Below are 18469 nucleotides of genomic sequence, written 5' to 3'. Positions count from 1 at the left end.
TATATTTTAAGGTGCTTTCACTGGAGAGCCGGAGAGACTTATTGCTGATATCTTTAGATGAAGCAGAAAAGGATGCAGAAGTAACTTTATCCTACCTTAGGTAAGTAAGTAAGTAACTCATGGCATATCAAAAAGAAATGGTAGCAAGCACCTCAAAGCATCGAACACTTATGCCCCGTACACACGGTCGGACATTGATCGGACATTCTGACAACAAAATCCATGGATTTTTTCCGACGGATGTTGGCTCATACTTGTCTTGCATACACACGGTCACACAAGCTTGTCGGAAAATCCGATCGTTCTAAACGCGGTGATGTAAAACACGTACGTCGTGACTATAATCGGTGCAGTAGCCAATAGCTTTCGTCTCTTAATTTATTCGGAGCATGCGTGGCACTTTGTGTGTCGGATTTGTCTACACACGATCAGAATTTCCGACAACGGATTTTGTTGTCCGAAAATTTTATAGCAAGCTCTCAAACTTTGTGTGTCGGAAAATCCGATGGAAAATGTCCGATGGAGCCCACACACGGTCGGAATTTCCGACAACAAGCTCCGATCGCACATTTTCCGTCAGAAAGTCCGACCGTGTGTACGGGGCATAACAATCATAGCTAAAAGAGAAAATGGTGATCACTTTGTTCAGTTTATGGTTACCAATGGGAGCCAACTTTCACTGCAGATAAATACATTTCACAGCATTCATCCCTTCCAGTCAGGAATCGGTACCTAATTAAAGCCAATTTCTAACATTTTAATAAAAACACAGCATGTGCCAGGCAAACAAACAAAAAACCCTTTTGTCCTTTTATGTATCCAGTGCATTCATTCCTGCTAGTTAGGAAATGGTGCCTAATTTAAGATTATTTCCAACATTATACAGTATTAAACCACAGCTTGCTCCAGGCAAACAGAAAAACCCTTAGTTCACTTATGTTTTCATTTAAAATAGTTGAATTTTAAAAGTACAATTTATTTTAACTGCCTGATATCTTTCTCTATGTTACTTTTCTTAAATTCCCAAAGTAATAGTATTGTTAATTTAGCCTGTTTTCAGAAACTGGAAAATGTATGGGTAAAGGTTGGGTAACTTACAAGAGGAATAAAGCCTAGGTGAGACCTCTGTGTGCGCTGATACTTTTTTTTTCAATAGGCCATGTGAAAAACTGGGGGAGACTTACTAAAACTGGAGAGTGCAAAATCTGGTGCAGCTCTGCATAGAAACTAATCCACTTCCAGGTTTTATGAACAAAGCTTAACCACTTACCGCCCACCATGTATATATGTTGCTATTTTGATGTTAAATACCGTCGTTATGGCAGCAGCTAGCTGCCATAACCCCGGTATTTTTTTTTTTTTTTTTTTTTACAGTAGGCGATCCTTTTTTACTTCAAAAGTGGTCCCAGCGGCGGATTCGCCACGGGATCACTTTTATGGGCGGCGGGAGAGGTGCCCACACTCCTCCCGCCACTTCCAGGTCGTTTCTGCCGCTTACCAGAGAGATCGAATCCGATGGAGTGATGGGCAGGAAGTCGAGTGAGGGTAAGATGGCCCCTCACTCTACTCTACTCTATGCCCATTTAGGACTGTAGCAATGTCAAATGTCACTTCTGCCCTCCGACCCTAAAGGGCTCCCTTTTTATTTTTGGAAAATAAAAATGCCTTTAAAAAAAAAAATGTATTGCTTTTAAGTTTAAATGTGAGATCTGAGATCTTTTTGACCCCAGATCTCACATTAAAGAGGCCATGTCCTGCTTATTCCTGCTAATACAAGTAATCAAAATCTTTTTTTTTTAAAGGGACAGTGTACGGGACAGTGTACAAATAAAAAAGGAAAATAAATAAGGAAAAAAAAAATAAATGTAAGAGTTTGCCGACCAGCCGCCGCAGTTGTACTGCGGCAACATGGCTTGGCTGCACAAATGGCCGTAATGTTATGTCGCTTCCTTTTTTGGCCATTAGGGGCGCGAGCCCCCTGCTCGCCCACGGAGTCGATGCGAGTGCCTGATGGTCGCGATCACCGCCGGGCTCCCGCGATCGCTTGGGGCACACCGAGAACCAGGATATGTGTGTGCAAACACACAGTTTCCGGTTCTCTGAGGGGAGAAGAGACAGATCGTCTGTTCATACAGAGTATGAACAGCGATCTGTCATCTCCCCCACACAGTCCCCTCCCCTCTTCAGTTAGAACACACACTAGGGAACACAATTAACCCCTTGATCGCCCCCTAGTGTTAACCTCCCTGCCAGTGACATTTTTACAGTAATCAATGCATTTTTATAGCACTGATCGTTGTATAAATGCCAATGGTACCAAAAATGTGTCAAAATTGTCCAACGTGTCCGCCATAATGTCGCAGTCCCGATAAAAATCGCAGATCGCCGCAATTACTGATAAAAAAAAAAAAAATGAATAATAAAAATGCCTTAAAACTATCCCCTATTTGTAGACACTATAACTTGCGCAAACCAATCAATATACGCTTATTGCGATTTTTTTAAACCAAAAATATGTAGAAGAATACATATCGGCCTAAACTGAGGAAAAAAATTGTTTTTTTAATATATTTTTGGGGGATATTTATTATAGCAAAAAGTAAAAAATATTGCGTTTTTTTTCAAAATTGACGCTCTTTTTTTGTTTATAGCGCAAAAAATAAAAACCGCAGAGGTGATCAAAAGAAAGCTCTATTTGTGGGAAAAAAAAGGATGTCAATTTTGTTTGGGTGCAACATCGCACGACCACGCAATTGTCAGTTAAAGCAACACAGTTCCAAATCGCAAAAAGTGCTCTGGTCAGGAAGGGGGTAAAATCTTCCGGGGCTGAAGCGGTTAAACCGCCCCGTCCCTTCGAGTTTGCGCGCAGAAGCGAACGCATACACAAATTACGCCCACATATGTAAACAGTGTTCAAACCACACATGTGAGGTATCGCTGCGATCGTTAGAGCAAGAGCAATAATTCTAACACTAGATCTCCTCTGTAACTCTAAACAGGCACCAGTTCTAAAAAATTGCGTTTGTAAGACCTCTGCGCAAATACGGTGTGACATAAAGTATTGCAACAATCTCCATTTTATTCTCTAGGGTCTCTGCTAAAAAATATATATATGTGTGTATATATATGTCTGGGGGTTCTAAGTAATTTACCTGTAGGTAAGCCTATAATAAGGCTTATCTATAGGTAGTGTAAATATCTCCTGAACGTGTACCGTATAGGAGATGTTTACATTATATACAGCCTGGGAGTGACATCAACACAGCTCCGGCCACTTACAGCGCCAGCCAGCCCCCGCTAACCCGGAAGAAACTTTGGGGAAGATGTCAGCCATCTCAGCGGTGTGCGGGCGCCGCGGTGGGTGCTTCGTTCTAAGGTAAGTATTTCATAATGGGCTAGTATGCGGTTAATTGAACAAGCTGAAGTTGGAAGCTGATTGGTTATTAGCTGCACCAGATTTGGTGTGCACCAGTTTTAGTAAATCTCCCCCAGTGTTTGCTACAACAAGCAACAGTGCTTACAGAACAAGTCTTTGTGTTCTGAAAGCTTTCATTTTTTAATAGAAACTAGCTTTAACTCATCTTATTAATGTTAAACTTTATTCTTAGTTTTAGCACAATTTTTTTTGTTCAATGTTTTTTTAAATTGTATTAACAGCAAGTACAGATCCAGTAAGAAGACATAATGGGGTGGATTTACTAAAGGCAAATACTGTAGATTGTGCACTTTGCAAGTGCAATTGCATCCTGCAGCTGTTGCAATCATTTTCCTTAGCAAATATAAATGTGGTAAAGCTTCACTTTGTAAAGAATACCCAATCAGGTGCAAGAAAAATCAAATAAAAAACAACATTTTTGCTTGCATGTGATTGGAAGATGGAAATCAGCAGAACTTTACCGTATTTATTAAGCTCTGGGGAAAATTAGTGCAACTGAACTTTCAGAGTGCACAGGCTATTTGCCTTTAATAAATCCATTGTGTACATATGTAACATTACAAACCAGCATATTCGATACTAGGTGTTCATAATGAGTTCAGATAAGAGAACATTATACAATCCAGAGGCTCTCTCATATCTGTGAAAGTAGAGAAAATGAGGGGAAGGAGGTAGGAAAGAGAAGAGTGGGGTAAGAGGTATGAAGAAGAGCTAGTGCTGACAAGGCCATCCAGCGTCCAGGGCGAAAATGGCAAACTTCGCACCCCCCCCCTCCCCGGGATTGGGCCAGTAGTGGTTTAAGGACTGTAATGTTTGTGACATGCACTGAAATAGTACTACCAGTGTTACACTCCAGCAACCTGGAGAGTTTAAAATTGGTGCACACATATCGGGTAGTGGTAGGTGGTATCACTGGAAGGAAAGCTGTCCCAGCAATGGTGGTGTCCCTGGGGAAAATTGTCCCTGCGTCTGTAGTTTCACTGGAAGAAAAAAATGTCCCTATGTTGATGGCATCACTGGAAAGGAAATGTGGTGTTATCTTGTTGGTGTCAGTCTGGAGGGGAGGTGGACCCTGAGGGGTGCATGGTCCTAAAGGGATCTAGGGGGCACTGAGGGAGTAAGGGGGGCTGAAAGGTCTCCAAGGGCTAGTTCAGACATGTGGCTATCATTGCTGGTGTTTGACAGCTGGTGAGGGGGCCATATGTTGCTACCACCGGTGTTAACCCTAAAAATGCTGACCTACTGTGAACCGTGCGTGCCATTTCAATTTTGCCATGTGTACAGCCCTGGCTGGCATCTTCTCCTTTTTCAGGTGGGTGGTTGGGGCACTAAAACACTTACCTCCCTCCCACCTGTGTGACTGAGCCCCAATGCCTTGCTTACACTTGTGCTTTAAGGGGTCATATAATAAGGTGGTTGAGCTGCAGTTTTACTGTCTTCATCCCTTTAAGCTTCAAATGTAGCCATATGGAGTATGCACATAATGCAGCTATGATGCTATGTATCTCAAAAAAAATTTAGTGGGCAGTACTGCCTGCTGAACATGACCCATTTAAGTAAAGTCCATGTTAATGGAATCATGACAGCATACACTAAGGACTTGTTTTAAGGATTCATATATATGTGAGTTTCCCCTTTAAGCAGCATTCCAGCCCTGTCTGTGTTTATTAAAAGTTAGCAGCTACACAAAGCACACACTCACCTGTCCCACGATCCAGCGATGCGGCCGCCCGAGCCCTCAATTCTCTCCCCTGCCTCTCCCCAGCGCTGGCATCACAAGTGTAGGCACCCGGCTGCAAAAGCTTGCGCCTTCATAGCATGCGCGAGTCGTTCTGTGCGTCCTGAATGACCGGGCAATCTTCTGGGACCTGTGACGTGTCCCAGAAGATTGCAGGGAGGGGGAAAGGTGGCCAGAGTGGGAGCCGGGTACCTGTCAAAACTAGGTTCCCACTCCCCCCCCCCCCTCAAAAAAAAAACAAATGACATGCCAAATGTGGCATGTCAGGGGGTCAGGAGATCTTATAGCGGAACTTCCACTCTTGGGTGGAACTCCTCTTTAAATTTAAATAGCACTGCTGTGCGTCTACTAAAGAACAGTGCACTTCTGTGTTTGTCAGGAAAGCCACAATTTCGTGCACATTCTTGACATGTAAGCACGTGAACCTAGCCTTATAGTGGGTATGTGGAGTTTACTTGCAGTTTTAGGTGTGCTCCTGATGAATTCTATTGAACTGTGCATTTTCTGAACATGCATCAAAGATGCAGCATGCAAGACTGTGATTTGCTTTCATGAAAACACACAGTCCAATAGAATTTAATGGAAGCGCACCTAAAACTGTGGATAAACTGCACATACAATCATGCTGCGGCCAAAACCACAGCGCACCAGTGTGAATTCGCTATTAGGGATAAGAAAGGAGTAAATTGGTGAGGAGACCGGGGTGGTAAGAGTATGTGTTAATGAAGAGCAAAGTAATGGTGGTGTGCAGAGAATGTGCTAGGCTACATGATGTGAACAGGAAAGTTAGAAGAGCTAAAAGCAAACTGGGATGGAAAGGGTGTCAGACAGAGGGCTGTGTGGAATGCCCAGAGCTGACACAGGAGGCTGTAGGACATGTACTATGTAGTGCAGATTTATGGAGGAGACAGCAGATATGATAAGAAGAGAAAAATAAACAGAGCAGAGGAGTGAGGAGGATTGGTGCTGACTTACTGTGTGATCATGCAGGCAAGGTAGAGAGAGAGAGAGAGAGAGATGTAGAAGGGGCAGAGCTTAGATAAACCAGACCAAGTGAGGGAAGAAGTATCCCAGGAAGGAGAGCATGTTGGGGGGGGAGTGTAGCTTGCTGGAGGATAGCGTAATGCATAGCTGCAGATAAGGCACAGTTGGATGAATGGAGAAGTTGGGGAATCAGTAGATCCTACGGTGGATAAAAAGCACAGTCACTTCTGTTAGTGAGACAGGAGCAGCAACAGAAGCTCCCAGTGCGCCCCCTTCACCACAGACTAAGACCCCGCCCAGGGCAAGTGTCCCTCCCGCCCGCCCCTTGTACTGCCCTGCTAAGAGCCGTGAAGGCACTCTCTTGATAGCTAATGAAGGGAGACACATCTCATAAGTCTTAATAGGCAGCGATCAAGTCAGATGGCAAAAAGCATGCAATCCATGGGTCCAGGTATTGTGGAGATTATGCATTGTGTCGGCGAGTTTGGCGATCTTTCTCTCACTTTTTAATTGCATGCTTTATTGCGGTTTCAAAATTTTCTAAAATTTGTGCATTTGTACTTCTTTACTATGTGTCTATCATCCCTTAGAGTTGCTCCACCTCATAAGGAATGGCTTCAGCTTAAACAAAGATGGGACGCTAGGCTAGCTGGTCTCAAACAAATGAAAGCGAATCTTCGGGTAAGTCTTTTTTAATTTTTTTTTTTATTTGGAAGAGCAGATATATATTTTCATAGGAAAGTGATTTTCCAAAGCGTTGCCAAATACAATCACCAAAATGAAAACAACCACTGTCACATTCTCAATTATACTTCTCTGGTCTTGATTGCCCAGTGCATCACCTGCTAAACAGCATGGATATAGTAATCTCCCCTGCTGGCTAATGTACACAAGCATCTGCCACTGCTTGAATATCTGAACTGTAACTGCATTTGATTGAATGCAGTCACATGCCAATTTTTCACCTGGCTTTTCTGATTTTCCAATCAAGTTTTATCAAGCTGGGTGGTGTGACAGGAATCCGACGAAATACGAGCCTTGTGTGATCGGCTTAAGGCTCCTTTCACACGGGCTTATCCATTTGATGGACTCGGCTTGCTCGGCGTGGATCGATCTGCTGATCCCCGCTGAGCAGGCGGATGACAGGTCCATCTCCGCTCACTGTGCTGAGACAGACCTGTCAGAGTCCCATTCCCCTCTATGGGGAGATCGGATAAAAAACAGACCGCCTGTCCATTTTTCATCCAATCTGATCCGCCAGACAGATGGAAAATAGGGTCACCATCCGCCTGGATTTGGCGGACAGGATTGGATAGCAGCGTGTGTCAGCGGACATGTCACCGCTGACATCCGCTGCCCCATAGGGGTGAATGGAGGCTTCAGTCACGCCCACCTGAAAAACTGACAGGCGGACCTGATCGGAAAGCCCGTGTGAAAGGACCCTAAGTTTCTACTATATGGTCATTTTTTATAGTACATGGTATTCTTAGGATTTGAGCAAGGAGGCAGTTAATTTTTCATTTCTTCCCCTCCTCCCAAACCGCCACAAACATTCCATTTTGTGGAACATAAATACGGGGATTCTATGCATTTATTACTTATCAACCCTTCACAGTATGGGAAGTATCACTGGAAATATCAATCTGATGAAGGCAGGAAGGGACAAGCTAGCTTCTGCACTCTCAGAATTGTTAGACTTGCCTGGCATCTGGAATTAACAGCAAAGTTGTGGAGGCTTCTGCAGTTATGTGCAGGGGCCTCTAGATCCCTGTACTTTATACCTGCAACAGTTTTTTGTTTTCCCATGATGGGGCCTCTTTAACCACTTCCCACCCAGCCACTGTACATAAACGGCTGCGTGGGAGCTTCCTTGTTCTGAGTCGATGTAACCATGCCCACTCAGTACAGGTTCCCACGTGTGGTGCGATCCTGAGAGGGCTGTGATCTTCAGATCTTCTTGCCACTCTTCCATAAAGGCCAGATTTGTTGGAGTGCACGTCTAATAATAGTTATCCTGTAGACAGATTTTACCTGAGCTGTGAATCTCTGCAGCTCCTTCAGAGTTACCATGGGCCTCTTGGCTGCTTCTCTGATTAATGCTCTCCTTACCCAGTCTCTCAGTTTAGGTGGATTGCCATGTCTTGGTAGCTTTGCAGTTGTGCCATACTCTTTCCATTTTCAGATGATGGATTGAACAGTGCTCTGTGAGATGTGAAAAAGCTTGCAATATTTTTTTATAACCTAACCCTGCTTTAAACTTCTCCACAACTTTATCCCTGACCTGTCTGGTGTGTTTTTTTTGTCTTCATATTGCTGTTTGTTCACTAAGGTTCTCTAACGAACCTCAAAGGGCTTCACAGAACAGCTGTATTTATACTGAGATTAAATTACACACAGGTGGACTCTATTTACAAATTAAGTGACTTCATAAGGCAATTGGTTCCACTAGATTGTAGTTAGGTATATCAGAGTAAAGGGGGCTGAATACAAATGCACGCCACACTTTTTGGATATTTATTTTAAAATTAGAAAACCATGTATTATTTACCTTCCACTTCACAATTATGTGTCACTTTGTGTTTGTGTATCACATAAAATTACAATAAAATACATTTACGTTTTTGGTTGTAACATGACAAAATGTGGAAAATATCAAGGGGTGTGAATACTTTTTCAAGGCTTTGTATGTGTTGGGGTGTATTTGCAAGTATGCCTATGCCATGTGTGAGAAATAACTTGTTGATTTTTTGTGAAAAAATATGTCATTTCTTCATTTTCCAAAGAATTGTGGGAAAAAATGCCAACTTCAAAAAACTCGCCATGCCCCTTACTAAATACCTTGAATAGTCTACTTTTCAAAAAGGGGTCATTTGAGGGATATTTGTACTGTCTGTCATGTTAGGGCCTCAAGAAATGAGATAGGCCAGCAGTACATCAGGTGTGAATAATTTTCAATGATTGGTACCATAACTTGTAGACACTCTAACTTTCACACAGACTAAATATTATACACTGATTTGGGTTATTTTTATCAAAGAAATGTAGCAGTATAAATTTTGATCAAAATTTATGAAGAAAAATTACTTATTTGCTAAATTTTAAAACAGAAGCTAAGAAAATCCAGTCTTTTTTCATTTGTAGCTCAAAAAATACACAGGCCAATGTTAATTAAATACCAGAAAAAGAAAGCTCTATTTGTGTGAAAAAAATGATAAAAATTTCACATGGTTACATTGTTGCATGACTGAGTAATTATTCAAAGCACGACAGCACTGAAAGCTGAAAATTGGCCTAGGCAGGAAGGGGGTGAAAGCGCCCAGTATTGAAGTGGTTAAAGGCTAAGTTCCTTTTTTACTGAAAATATAGTAAATGCACATATTTTCGCAAGAAAAAATGTTCATTTATTATTTTTCCTGCAGCAGGCTGGTAAGCATTGCACCTGTGATCAGTAGATTACGGGTGCAATGTGGGCTCCTGCAGATGTCTTTTGTCTTTCAGCCCGTGCCTTTGCAGGGAAGTTTATTCATTCACAGGAATCTGTGAATGAATGAAGCAGCTGTATGGGTGGGTGGTGCCCAGAACACCCATGCTATTTTTAAAAAGTGACAGTGGGTGTGAGGAGAAGAGCCCTTTCCCGCAAGGAAAAGGGGGCAGGACCTGGAACATGTTACGGGTGAAACATGTAACATGTTCCAAAGATGAACTTAACAGTATACTTTAGAAAGGAATTTTGTGCTAGCTCTAAGTCTTGCCAATAGTGGACTTTACTGGCACTAAATATGAGACTAAAAAACATTGTTAAAAATAAACCATCAATGTTTATTATTACAAAATTGAAAAAATGCTAATATAGCATAAAAGCAAAAAAAAGTAATGACAATCACTAAAAACAAGATATATAGCATGACATGCTGGCTCCCGTATATACCCTTCAGACCATAGATACAACTGTGATCAAGAGGAAGGAATATTCTGTATATCGGGCCCGATATACAGAATATTCCTTCCTCTTGATCACAGTTGTATCTATGGTCTGAAGGGTATATACAGGAGCCAGAATGTCATGTCATATATCTTGTATTAAGTAATTGTCATGACTTTTTTTGCTTTTATGCTATATTAAACATTGATGTTTTATTTTCAACAATGTATTTTGGTCTCAAAGGAACAAGGCACAAAGGAATCAATACAAAAATCAAATGTCAAATTAATAATATACACTGTGTATCTGATTAATAAAGTGCACAATAAAATAAACCATCAGAAATGTCCATAATAATCATATGTGAACAAATCTTCTTGTGTATGCTCCAACACAGTGAAAAATAAAGTGCACACTTGCTTCAATAAACTTGCTTAAAGTGCTTCACCCGAAGTGATAACAAAAGGCGCTCACCAGATCGCCTTGGCCACACAGTGACCTCAAAGCATGACTAATGGGAAGGACTCCTTCATTCAGTGCTGTAGCTCCTTTGTGCACCCCATTCCAATCAAGCAATCATATATGGAGGAAGCTGGATCCCAATCCACTTTACAGGTATACAAATGTAGGTGTCTTCATCTTATACCATCTCTCCACTGCATATATTAACTTGCATCAAGTAGGTCTGTGAATTAGCTCCCCAACAAAGAGCCACAGAAGGCAGGATATAGTGTAATACTGCTTTATGTTTTATTGCTTAAAAAGAGCACTTACATAGTCCAGCATGAAATCAAAAACAATCTGCTCAGGAAGAAGCTGAAACAGGTCCGACGCCGGTATAAAACTCGCAGTATGCGTGGTGCATCTCAGCTGTGCAAGCAATAGTATAGGGCTCCTATGGTTGTAAGTGTCAGACCTCACCTCTGTGCATTTCGCGCTAGAGCGCGCGCCATCAGGAAGTGGGTCTGACTCCATTTTCTTGGAGCCTAAGTAGCAGCAAAAATTAGTCAGGATCATTAACAATGCTTTCCATAGACAAAAAAACGATAAAAAGTTTTTGGGCTCAGTAAAAAAACAATTAAAAGACGGATTCTGCTTACCCTTAGGGTGTATACAATCACTTAAAAGAAGTGCATCAGAAATACTTGTAATACATGATTAAAAAATAATGACAAAACCGCTCCAAGCTGAATTCAGCCTAAGGAGATATTCCCTACTGATAGTTATGCAGACAACCTCATAAAATATGAACATAAGAGAAAAAGAGGTGCCAATACTACAATAGTTGCCATAAATGGAAATCTAAACATTTAAAAATAAAATAAAATCGGCTATAATAAAAAAGCTACGTTATATACAGGCATTGCGAGTACCCTCATCACCCTCTAGCGGACAAGAGTGATATCACAACCCATATATCCAAATAGCTGTTTAGGAACAAATTTGCTTATGCCCAGCCACATGGATATTAGGAAACACTCAATAGACATGTAGATAAAACTCCCAAAGACCATGGACCATGCCCAAGCCCATTTGCTCCTGCGGGTACCATAGGCCTGGCAAACAGATGAATAGTCATGTAAAAAAAAACGTATTAAGTAAATAAGGATGCCTTTAAAAATCTGTAATAATACAGTTCAGATCTATCTCTATATTTAACCCAGCTGGCATGAGACAGCCAAGTTAAAAAATCCATCTGGTTTCAGCTTGTGAAACCTGAATTCATATATCTCTATCTGATATTCTTTTCCATTAATTCCTTTAAACATTTCTGTTTTTCTTTTTTTATCTACTGTGGTTTTACACAATATGAACCTTCCACATCTATAGAAGCCAATAGTATCTAGAATTTTTTTCTTTCTGACTTTAGTGGGATCTACTACATTTTTGGCAATCATGTTTCTAAGCCCCGGGGCCCTCCTATAAATAAAGGAAGGTTTCCAGGGTAGAATTTTATTCAAAGTGTCATCTTTCAAAAGCATGGGCCAAAACTTGATCAGTGACTTCTCAACCTTTTTGTAATCTAAATTGAAACCTGTAACAAAGGCAGCCTCATATTTATTCTCCTTAATGGACTTTCTTTCTGTTCGATCGTCTCTATTCATACTGAATACCTCCATCCTGATCTTCTGGAGATCAGAATGTTTGTATCCCTTTTCCAGGAATCTGTTCAACAACACCTCAGACTGTGCCCAATGGTCTTCATCAAGATCACAATTTCTTCTGATCCTGATGAATTGCCCCTTGGGGATGGACCTGATCCAACAAGGATGATGGCACCTACGGGTAGATATATATCCGTTTTTGTCAACCTCTTTAAAGAACGTTCTCATAAAAAGCTTGTTGCCTTTCTTGAATATTTCTAAGTCAAGGTATTGTATTTCCTCATGGCTCCATTTACTGATAATTTTGATACCATATTGGTTGTCGTTCATATGTGTCATGAATCTATCGAGATCCTCAACAGACCCCTCGCATATGAAAAACAGGTCATCAATATACCTCCGATATACCCTCAGCTGTGGCCAATCCTTCCCGAAAATGTCCTCATGTTCCCATTTATTCAGAATAATATTGGCTACCCTGGGGGCATACTTAGCCCCCATAGCTACAACTTTGATTTGGTTGAAAAAATCACCCCCATACCAGAAGTAGTTGTTAGACATAGCCATCTTAAGTCCTCCGACCAAAAATGCTATCTGAGCACGCTTCAGTTTTGTGTGTTTATGTAGGGACCATCTAACCACATCTAAGGCATCCGTTTGTTTAATGTTTGTGTAGAGGGACTCAACGTCGGCTGTTACCAACAGAATAGGACCCCCAACATCTTTTAATAGTCCCTTTAGTTCCTTCCCATTCTTCAAAAAAGGTCCTCCCCTTAGCTGCAGTGGTTGAAAAAAAGTGTCTAAATATTCACCAATCCTAGAGTACAGGGAATTAATCCCAGTTATGATTGGTCTTCTGGGTGGGGATGTCTTGTTTTTATGCATTTTTGGCAATTGATACATTACCGGAATTTTGGGGGCTCTGAGGTTTAGATATTTTGCTTCTTTCTTATTTAAAAGGTTTTTACTCATACCCTTTTTTAGCCAGTCTTCTAATTTTTTCTTCAATTTAAGTGTGGGATCCCCTGGCAACCTAACATATGTGTCTTTATCTCTCAAAATCCTGTTCGTTTCTGCTATATATTCTTTTTTTTTTTTTTTTTTAAACCAAAAGTCCTCCCCCCTTGTCTGCTGGTCTAATGACTATTCCTTTCTTTTCTGCTAATTTCTTAATGGCTTCCCACACCGCCTTGGTTTTCCTTTTTCTATCACTTTTTATCTTCCGGACATCTTCCTGTACCATATTTTTAAAAACATCGATATATTTATGGCTGTATGGTTTTGGATCAAACGTGGATTTATTCTTCAGGCCACTGTGTTCATAGGTGGTTTGTGTAACCTGGGTGGCCTCAGATTTGGCTTCTAAATTTTTTTTTTTATGTTAAGCTTTCTGGAAACTTTTTCAATGTCTATAATTGTGTCAAATTTATTCAAGAATCTGGACGGAGCAAACTTCGAACCCTCATGGAGAGTATGCGACTCTTCCTCAGTGAAGACCTCCTTCGCCAGGTTGAATATACCCAACTCTAGCTGTCTCTCTTTCTTTTTTTGTCTGCCTCCTCTACAGCCTCCTTTCTTCCTTCTGTTTGCTGTGCTGGTGGGGGGTGGGGGGGGTGTAAGTGGCCTTGTAGGGTTCCTTCCAAACCCTCCATTCCCCCAACTGCTGGTAATATTGATTATCATACCCCTGTGGAGGGGGTCTAGGAAAACCTCTCCCCCTATTCCCTCCTCTAAAGGGTCTCCCTCTATATGGTCTCCTTTGAGGAATGTCATTATGTTGATAGTAGAGTGGTGGTGGTGGAGGTGGATCTCTATAATAGAGACAATCCCTATAGTAATCAGCATTGCCGCCTTGATAGGAATAGTTATTACCAGATGTCTCCTGTGGGTTATTAGCCTGGTTGTTCATATCTCCTGGGGATGTTATCCCTCAAAGGTAGAAATCTATTCTCAGTGAGAACTCTATACTGTGAAGACTCAATATCCGGTCTCCTAGATGCCCCTACTGAGGGTCCACTATTCCCTGGGAGATCCTGCACTGCACCTTTCCTAGGTTCTTTCTATGTGCCTCAAATTCCCTCTCATTAGGGGGAGGGTTGATATAACCATCCTCACCAATAGAGGACCTATCCTCCTTTTCCACTGAGGATTCCCGGGATACAGATTTAACCATATCTCCTTGCCACCTATATACCCTGCCTTCCTTATAGTCCTTAATATCTCTTTGATTTTTTTTTACTTTTTTCTTTTTGATATCATTGTCATACTTGATGAGTTGTTTCTCTAAATGTGTGGATTGTTTTTTTGTATTCTTGTGATTCTACAAATGGGGCCAGGTTTTCTTTGGATTGGGAGATCTTTGTCTCCAGGAGATTTAACTTAATATTTCTCCTATAAACAATCATCTCCATAAGCTTCTTCTCACATTTGTTGAAAAATTCATACCATTCCAACATAAGTTTGGGGTCTTCCATCCCATCATTAGGGCCTATATCCCACCTCAAGCTCCTAGGATTTATGTTCTCTTTTATATATAATTCAAGGGTGGTGATATCCCACCAAGACCAGATCTACTGTTCCATGTCATGCTTAAGTTGGCTAAAGGCCTGATCTAAATTAACATAATTCTCATTATGTTCCTGAAAAATATCCGCTATATTAAAGCGGGGTTCCACCCAAATTTTAAACAATATCTGTATGTATTCTCTTCCTTGCCTAGATGCTGACATGCCGTTTAAAAAAATTTAAATCGCCGTAATTACCTTTTATTTTTCTATTCTTCTTTGCACTTCCTGGTTCTCCTTCCGTGGGAGTAGGCGTGTTTCTAGCCTCTCCCAGACTCCTGGGAGCTAGTCTCAGGCTTCCCAGGATACCACTGAGCATGTGCGGGAACGAGCGGTGAATGCTGGGAGCACAGCATTCACCACATCCAGGAAATAAATGCTTCTGGGCTTCAAATGCCCACAATGAAGATGGAAACCGTCTGCAGTGAATAATATAAGTTATTCTTTCCGACGAAATCTGACACAGGCGGACATATTACACACAATATGTGAGTATGTAATGCTGAGAAGAAAAGTTTGTGAATTAACTCAAAAAAAAAAAAAAACGATAGATAGGTGGACCCCCGCTTTAAGGTGTCTATTATTTAAAAAACTAAAAATATCCATTTTGCAAGATTATAGTGAAGTGCACAAAAAACAGTATTTTTTAAAAAGGCTGCCACCCAATTGCAATCAAGCAAACAAATGTGAGGGGGAAAGTTGTGGGTGTCGGTGCCACAATACAAAAAAACAATTTTTCGATCATATACCAAAAATTATATATATATATATATATATATATATATATATATGGCGCAAAGGAATCAGTACAAAAATCAAATGTCAAATTAATAATATACACTGTGTATCTGATTAATAAAGTGCACAATAAAATAAACCATCAGAAATGTCCATAATAATCATATGTGAACAAATCTTCTTGTGTATGCTACAACACTGTGAAAAATATCAGTAGGGAATATCTCCTTAGACTGTATTCAGCTTGGAGCGGTTTTGTCATTATTTTTTTAATTCTGTATTACAAGTACTTCTGATGAGTATTTAAATGATTGTATGTGCCCTAAGGGTAAGCAGAATCCGTCTTTTAATTGTTTTTTTTTTTTTTTGCTGAGTTCAAAAACTTTTTATCGTTTTTTGTCTATGGAAAGCGGTGTTAATGATCCTGACCAATCATGGCCATTTTTGCTGCTATTTAGGCTCCGGAAAAATTGAGTCAGACTCACTTCCTGATGACGCACGCTCTAGTGTGAAGTGAATAGAGGCGAGGCCTGACACTTACAACCATAGGAGCCCTATACTATTGCTTGCACAGCTGAGATGCACTACGCACATTGCGAGTTTTATACCGGCGTCGGACCGGTTTCTGCTTCCTCCTGAGTGGATTGTTTGTGATTTCATTCTGGACTATTTAAGTGCCCTTTTTAAGCAATAAAACATAAAGCGATATTACACTATATCCGGCCTTCTGTGGCTCTTTGTTGGGGAGCTATTTCACAGACTTACTTGATGCAAGTTGATATATGCAGTGGATGCAAATTGATATATGCAGTGGAGAGATGTTATGAGGTGAAGACACCTACATTTGTATACCTGCAAAGTGGATTGGGATCCAGCTTCCTCCATATATGATTGCTTGATTGGAATGGTATGCACAAAGGAGCTACAGCATTGAATGAAGGAGTCCTTCCCATTAGTCATGCTTTGAGGTCACTGTGTGGCCAAGGCGATCTGGTGAGCGCATTTTGTTATCACTTCAGGTGAAGCACTTTAAGTTTATTGAAGCAAGTGTGCACTTTATTTTTCACGGTGTTGGAGCATACACAAGAAGATTTGTTCACATATGATTATTATGGACATTTCTGATGGTTTATTTTAATGTGCACTTTATTAATCAGATACATAGTGTATATTATCAATTTGACATTTGATTTTTGTTCTGATTCCTTTGCGCCCTATATATATATATATATATATATATATATATATATATATATATATATATATATATATATATATATATATATTTGCATTGTTATTAGCTTCTACTAAGTTTAGGTGCAGCATTGGTATATTATCAACAAATAGTTTTTTTGTATTGGGGTGCCGACACCCAACACTTTCCCCCTCACATTTGTACTTAACAGTACAGTGAACAGTTACTTAAATAATTAACACATATAATCTTAGACCCCTTTTATAGTGAGGTGCTTTTCAGGCGTTTTATCACTAAAAATAGCGCCTGTATAGCACCTCTCGTGCCTTCCCAGTGCGAAAGCCCGAGTGCTTTCACACTGGGGCGGTGCGCTTGCAGGATGGGGGAAAAAATGTCCTGCAAGCAGCATCTTTGGGGTGGTGTGGGAGCGATACACCGCTCCCACACAGTCCCTGCCCATTAAAATGAATTGGCTTCTGAAGCGCCTGAAAAGCGGTTCAGAAGTGCTGCATAATGGGCGCTTTTAATCCCTTTTTAGCCCCTTGGGGGTTAAAAGTATCCCGCCACCGCCCAAAAATCAGCGCCAAAGTGCCACTATAACAATGGTAAAGCGCTGCTAAAATGAGCAGCACTTTACCGCTAGCGCCGGCACCACCCAGTGTTAAAGGAGGATAAAAAGATCCGCATGGACTGTGAACCCCAACATTCCCCTCTCCAGTAGCAAAGTGGCAAAGCATGCTTTACAAAATACAAGTAGACAAGATTAAAGTGGTTCTAAAAGTAAAAGGTTTTAAAAGGGTTTTGTTTACCTTGAAGTGTTACTAAACCCACAACAGTGAAATCAGTCTGTATATGCAGTAAAACATGCTTGTTATACTCACTGTGGGACCTAAGGGGTTAATCCTGCACATTGTGTAAAAAGGTTGTTTTGATCCTGTCTTCTCTGTTCCTCCCCTTCCACTGTCCCCATTGTGTAAAAAGGTTGTTTTGATCCTGTCTTCTCTGTTCCTCCCCTTCCACTGTCCCCAGCCCATCTCCTTATAGAACAAAGGCTAGGGGACAAGCTGTACATGCTCAGTTTGGTGTTGGTATTGCTAGAGAGGATTTTTGTTTGTTTTTTCTTGCGAGGGTGCATGTGATCAGCACAGTTGCCAATCAGCACTGTCCAGACAGAGGGTCAGGAGTCCTGCAGCCTTATAGGACAGTTAGAGATTTATAAAAACTCCTACAAGTTTTAACCAGATACTGATAGAAGTCACAAGACTGCTCTAACTGTTGATGAGAAGAGGTATTTAGCAGTTTAAATTTTCTAAAATAATGGCATTTCCATGTTCTGTGTACAGTGGGAGACCAGATATAGTGAATGCAGGGTCCTGGGTTTAGTAACACTTTAAGTACACACTTAAAACTGCATGTGCATATACAGTGCCTTGCAAAAGTATTCATCCCCCTTGGCATTTTTCATGTTTTGTTGCCTCACAACCTGGAATTAACATGGATTGTTTGAGGATTTGCATCATTTAATTTACAGAACATGCCCACAACTTTGAAGATGTTTTTTTTTTTTTATTGTGAAGCAAATAGGGGTGCAACGGATCAAAAAACTCACGGTTCGGATCGTTCCTCGGATTAGGAGTCACGGTTCGGATCATTTTCGGATCAACAAAAAAAAATCTCCCCCACTGTAATATCCACAATCTCCCTATTGGCAGGGTGTGGCAGAGTATTGCAGGGTATTGGCAGGTATATTGGCAGAGTATTGGCAGGGTATTGGCAGACTATTGTCA

The 18469-nt window shown here is 40.9% G+C and overlaps 1 protein-coding gene across 2 annotated transcripts in view; it reads left to right on the top strand.

The window, feature by feature from the left end:
- RNF214 (ring finger protein 214) overlaps positions 1 to 18469 on the top strand; it is a 120880-nt gene that overhangs the window by 81322 nt on the left and 21089 nt on the right. For both annotated transcript variants that reach the window (XM_073602370.1, XM_073602369.1), the window contains 2 exons: positions 12 to 100; positions 6749 to 6839. In XM_073602370.1, the coding sequence (XP_073458471.1) occupies positions 12 to 100; positions 6749 to 6839 (180 nt within the window). The remainder of the gene's footprint in view (positions 1 to 11; positions 101 to 6748; positions 6840 to 18469) is intronic.

The sequence above is a fragment of the Aquarana catesbeiana genome, linkage group LG10 (genome assembly GCF_042186555.1).
Source record: "Aquarana catesbeiana isolate 2022-GZ linkage group LG10, ASM4218655v1, whole genome shotgun sequence".
Classification (NCBI taxonomy): Eukaryota; Metazoa; Chordata; class Amphibia; order Anura; family Ranidae; genus Aquarana; species Aquarana catesbeiana.
The sequence above is the reverse complement of the archived record's forward strand: the minus strand, read 5'-3'. Positions and strand labels throughout refer to the sequence as shown.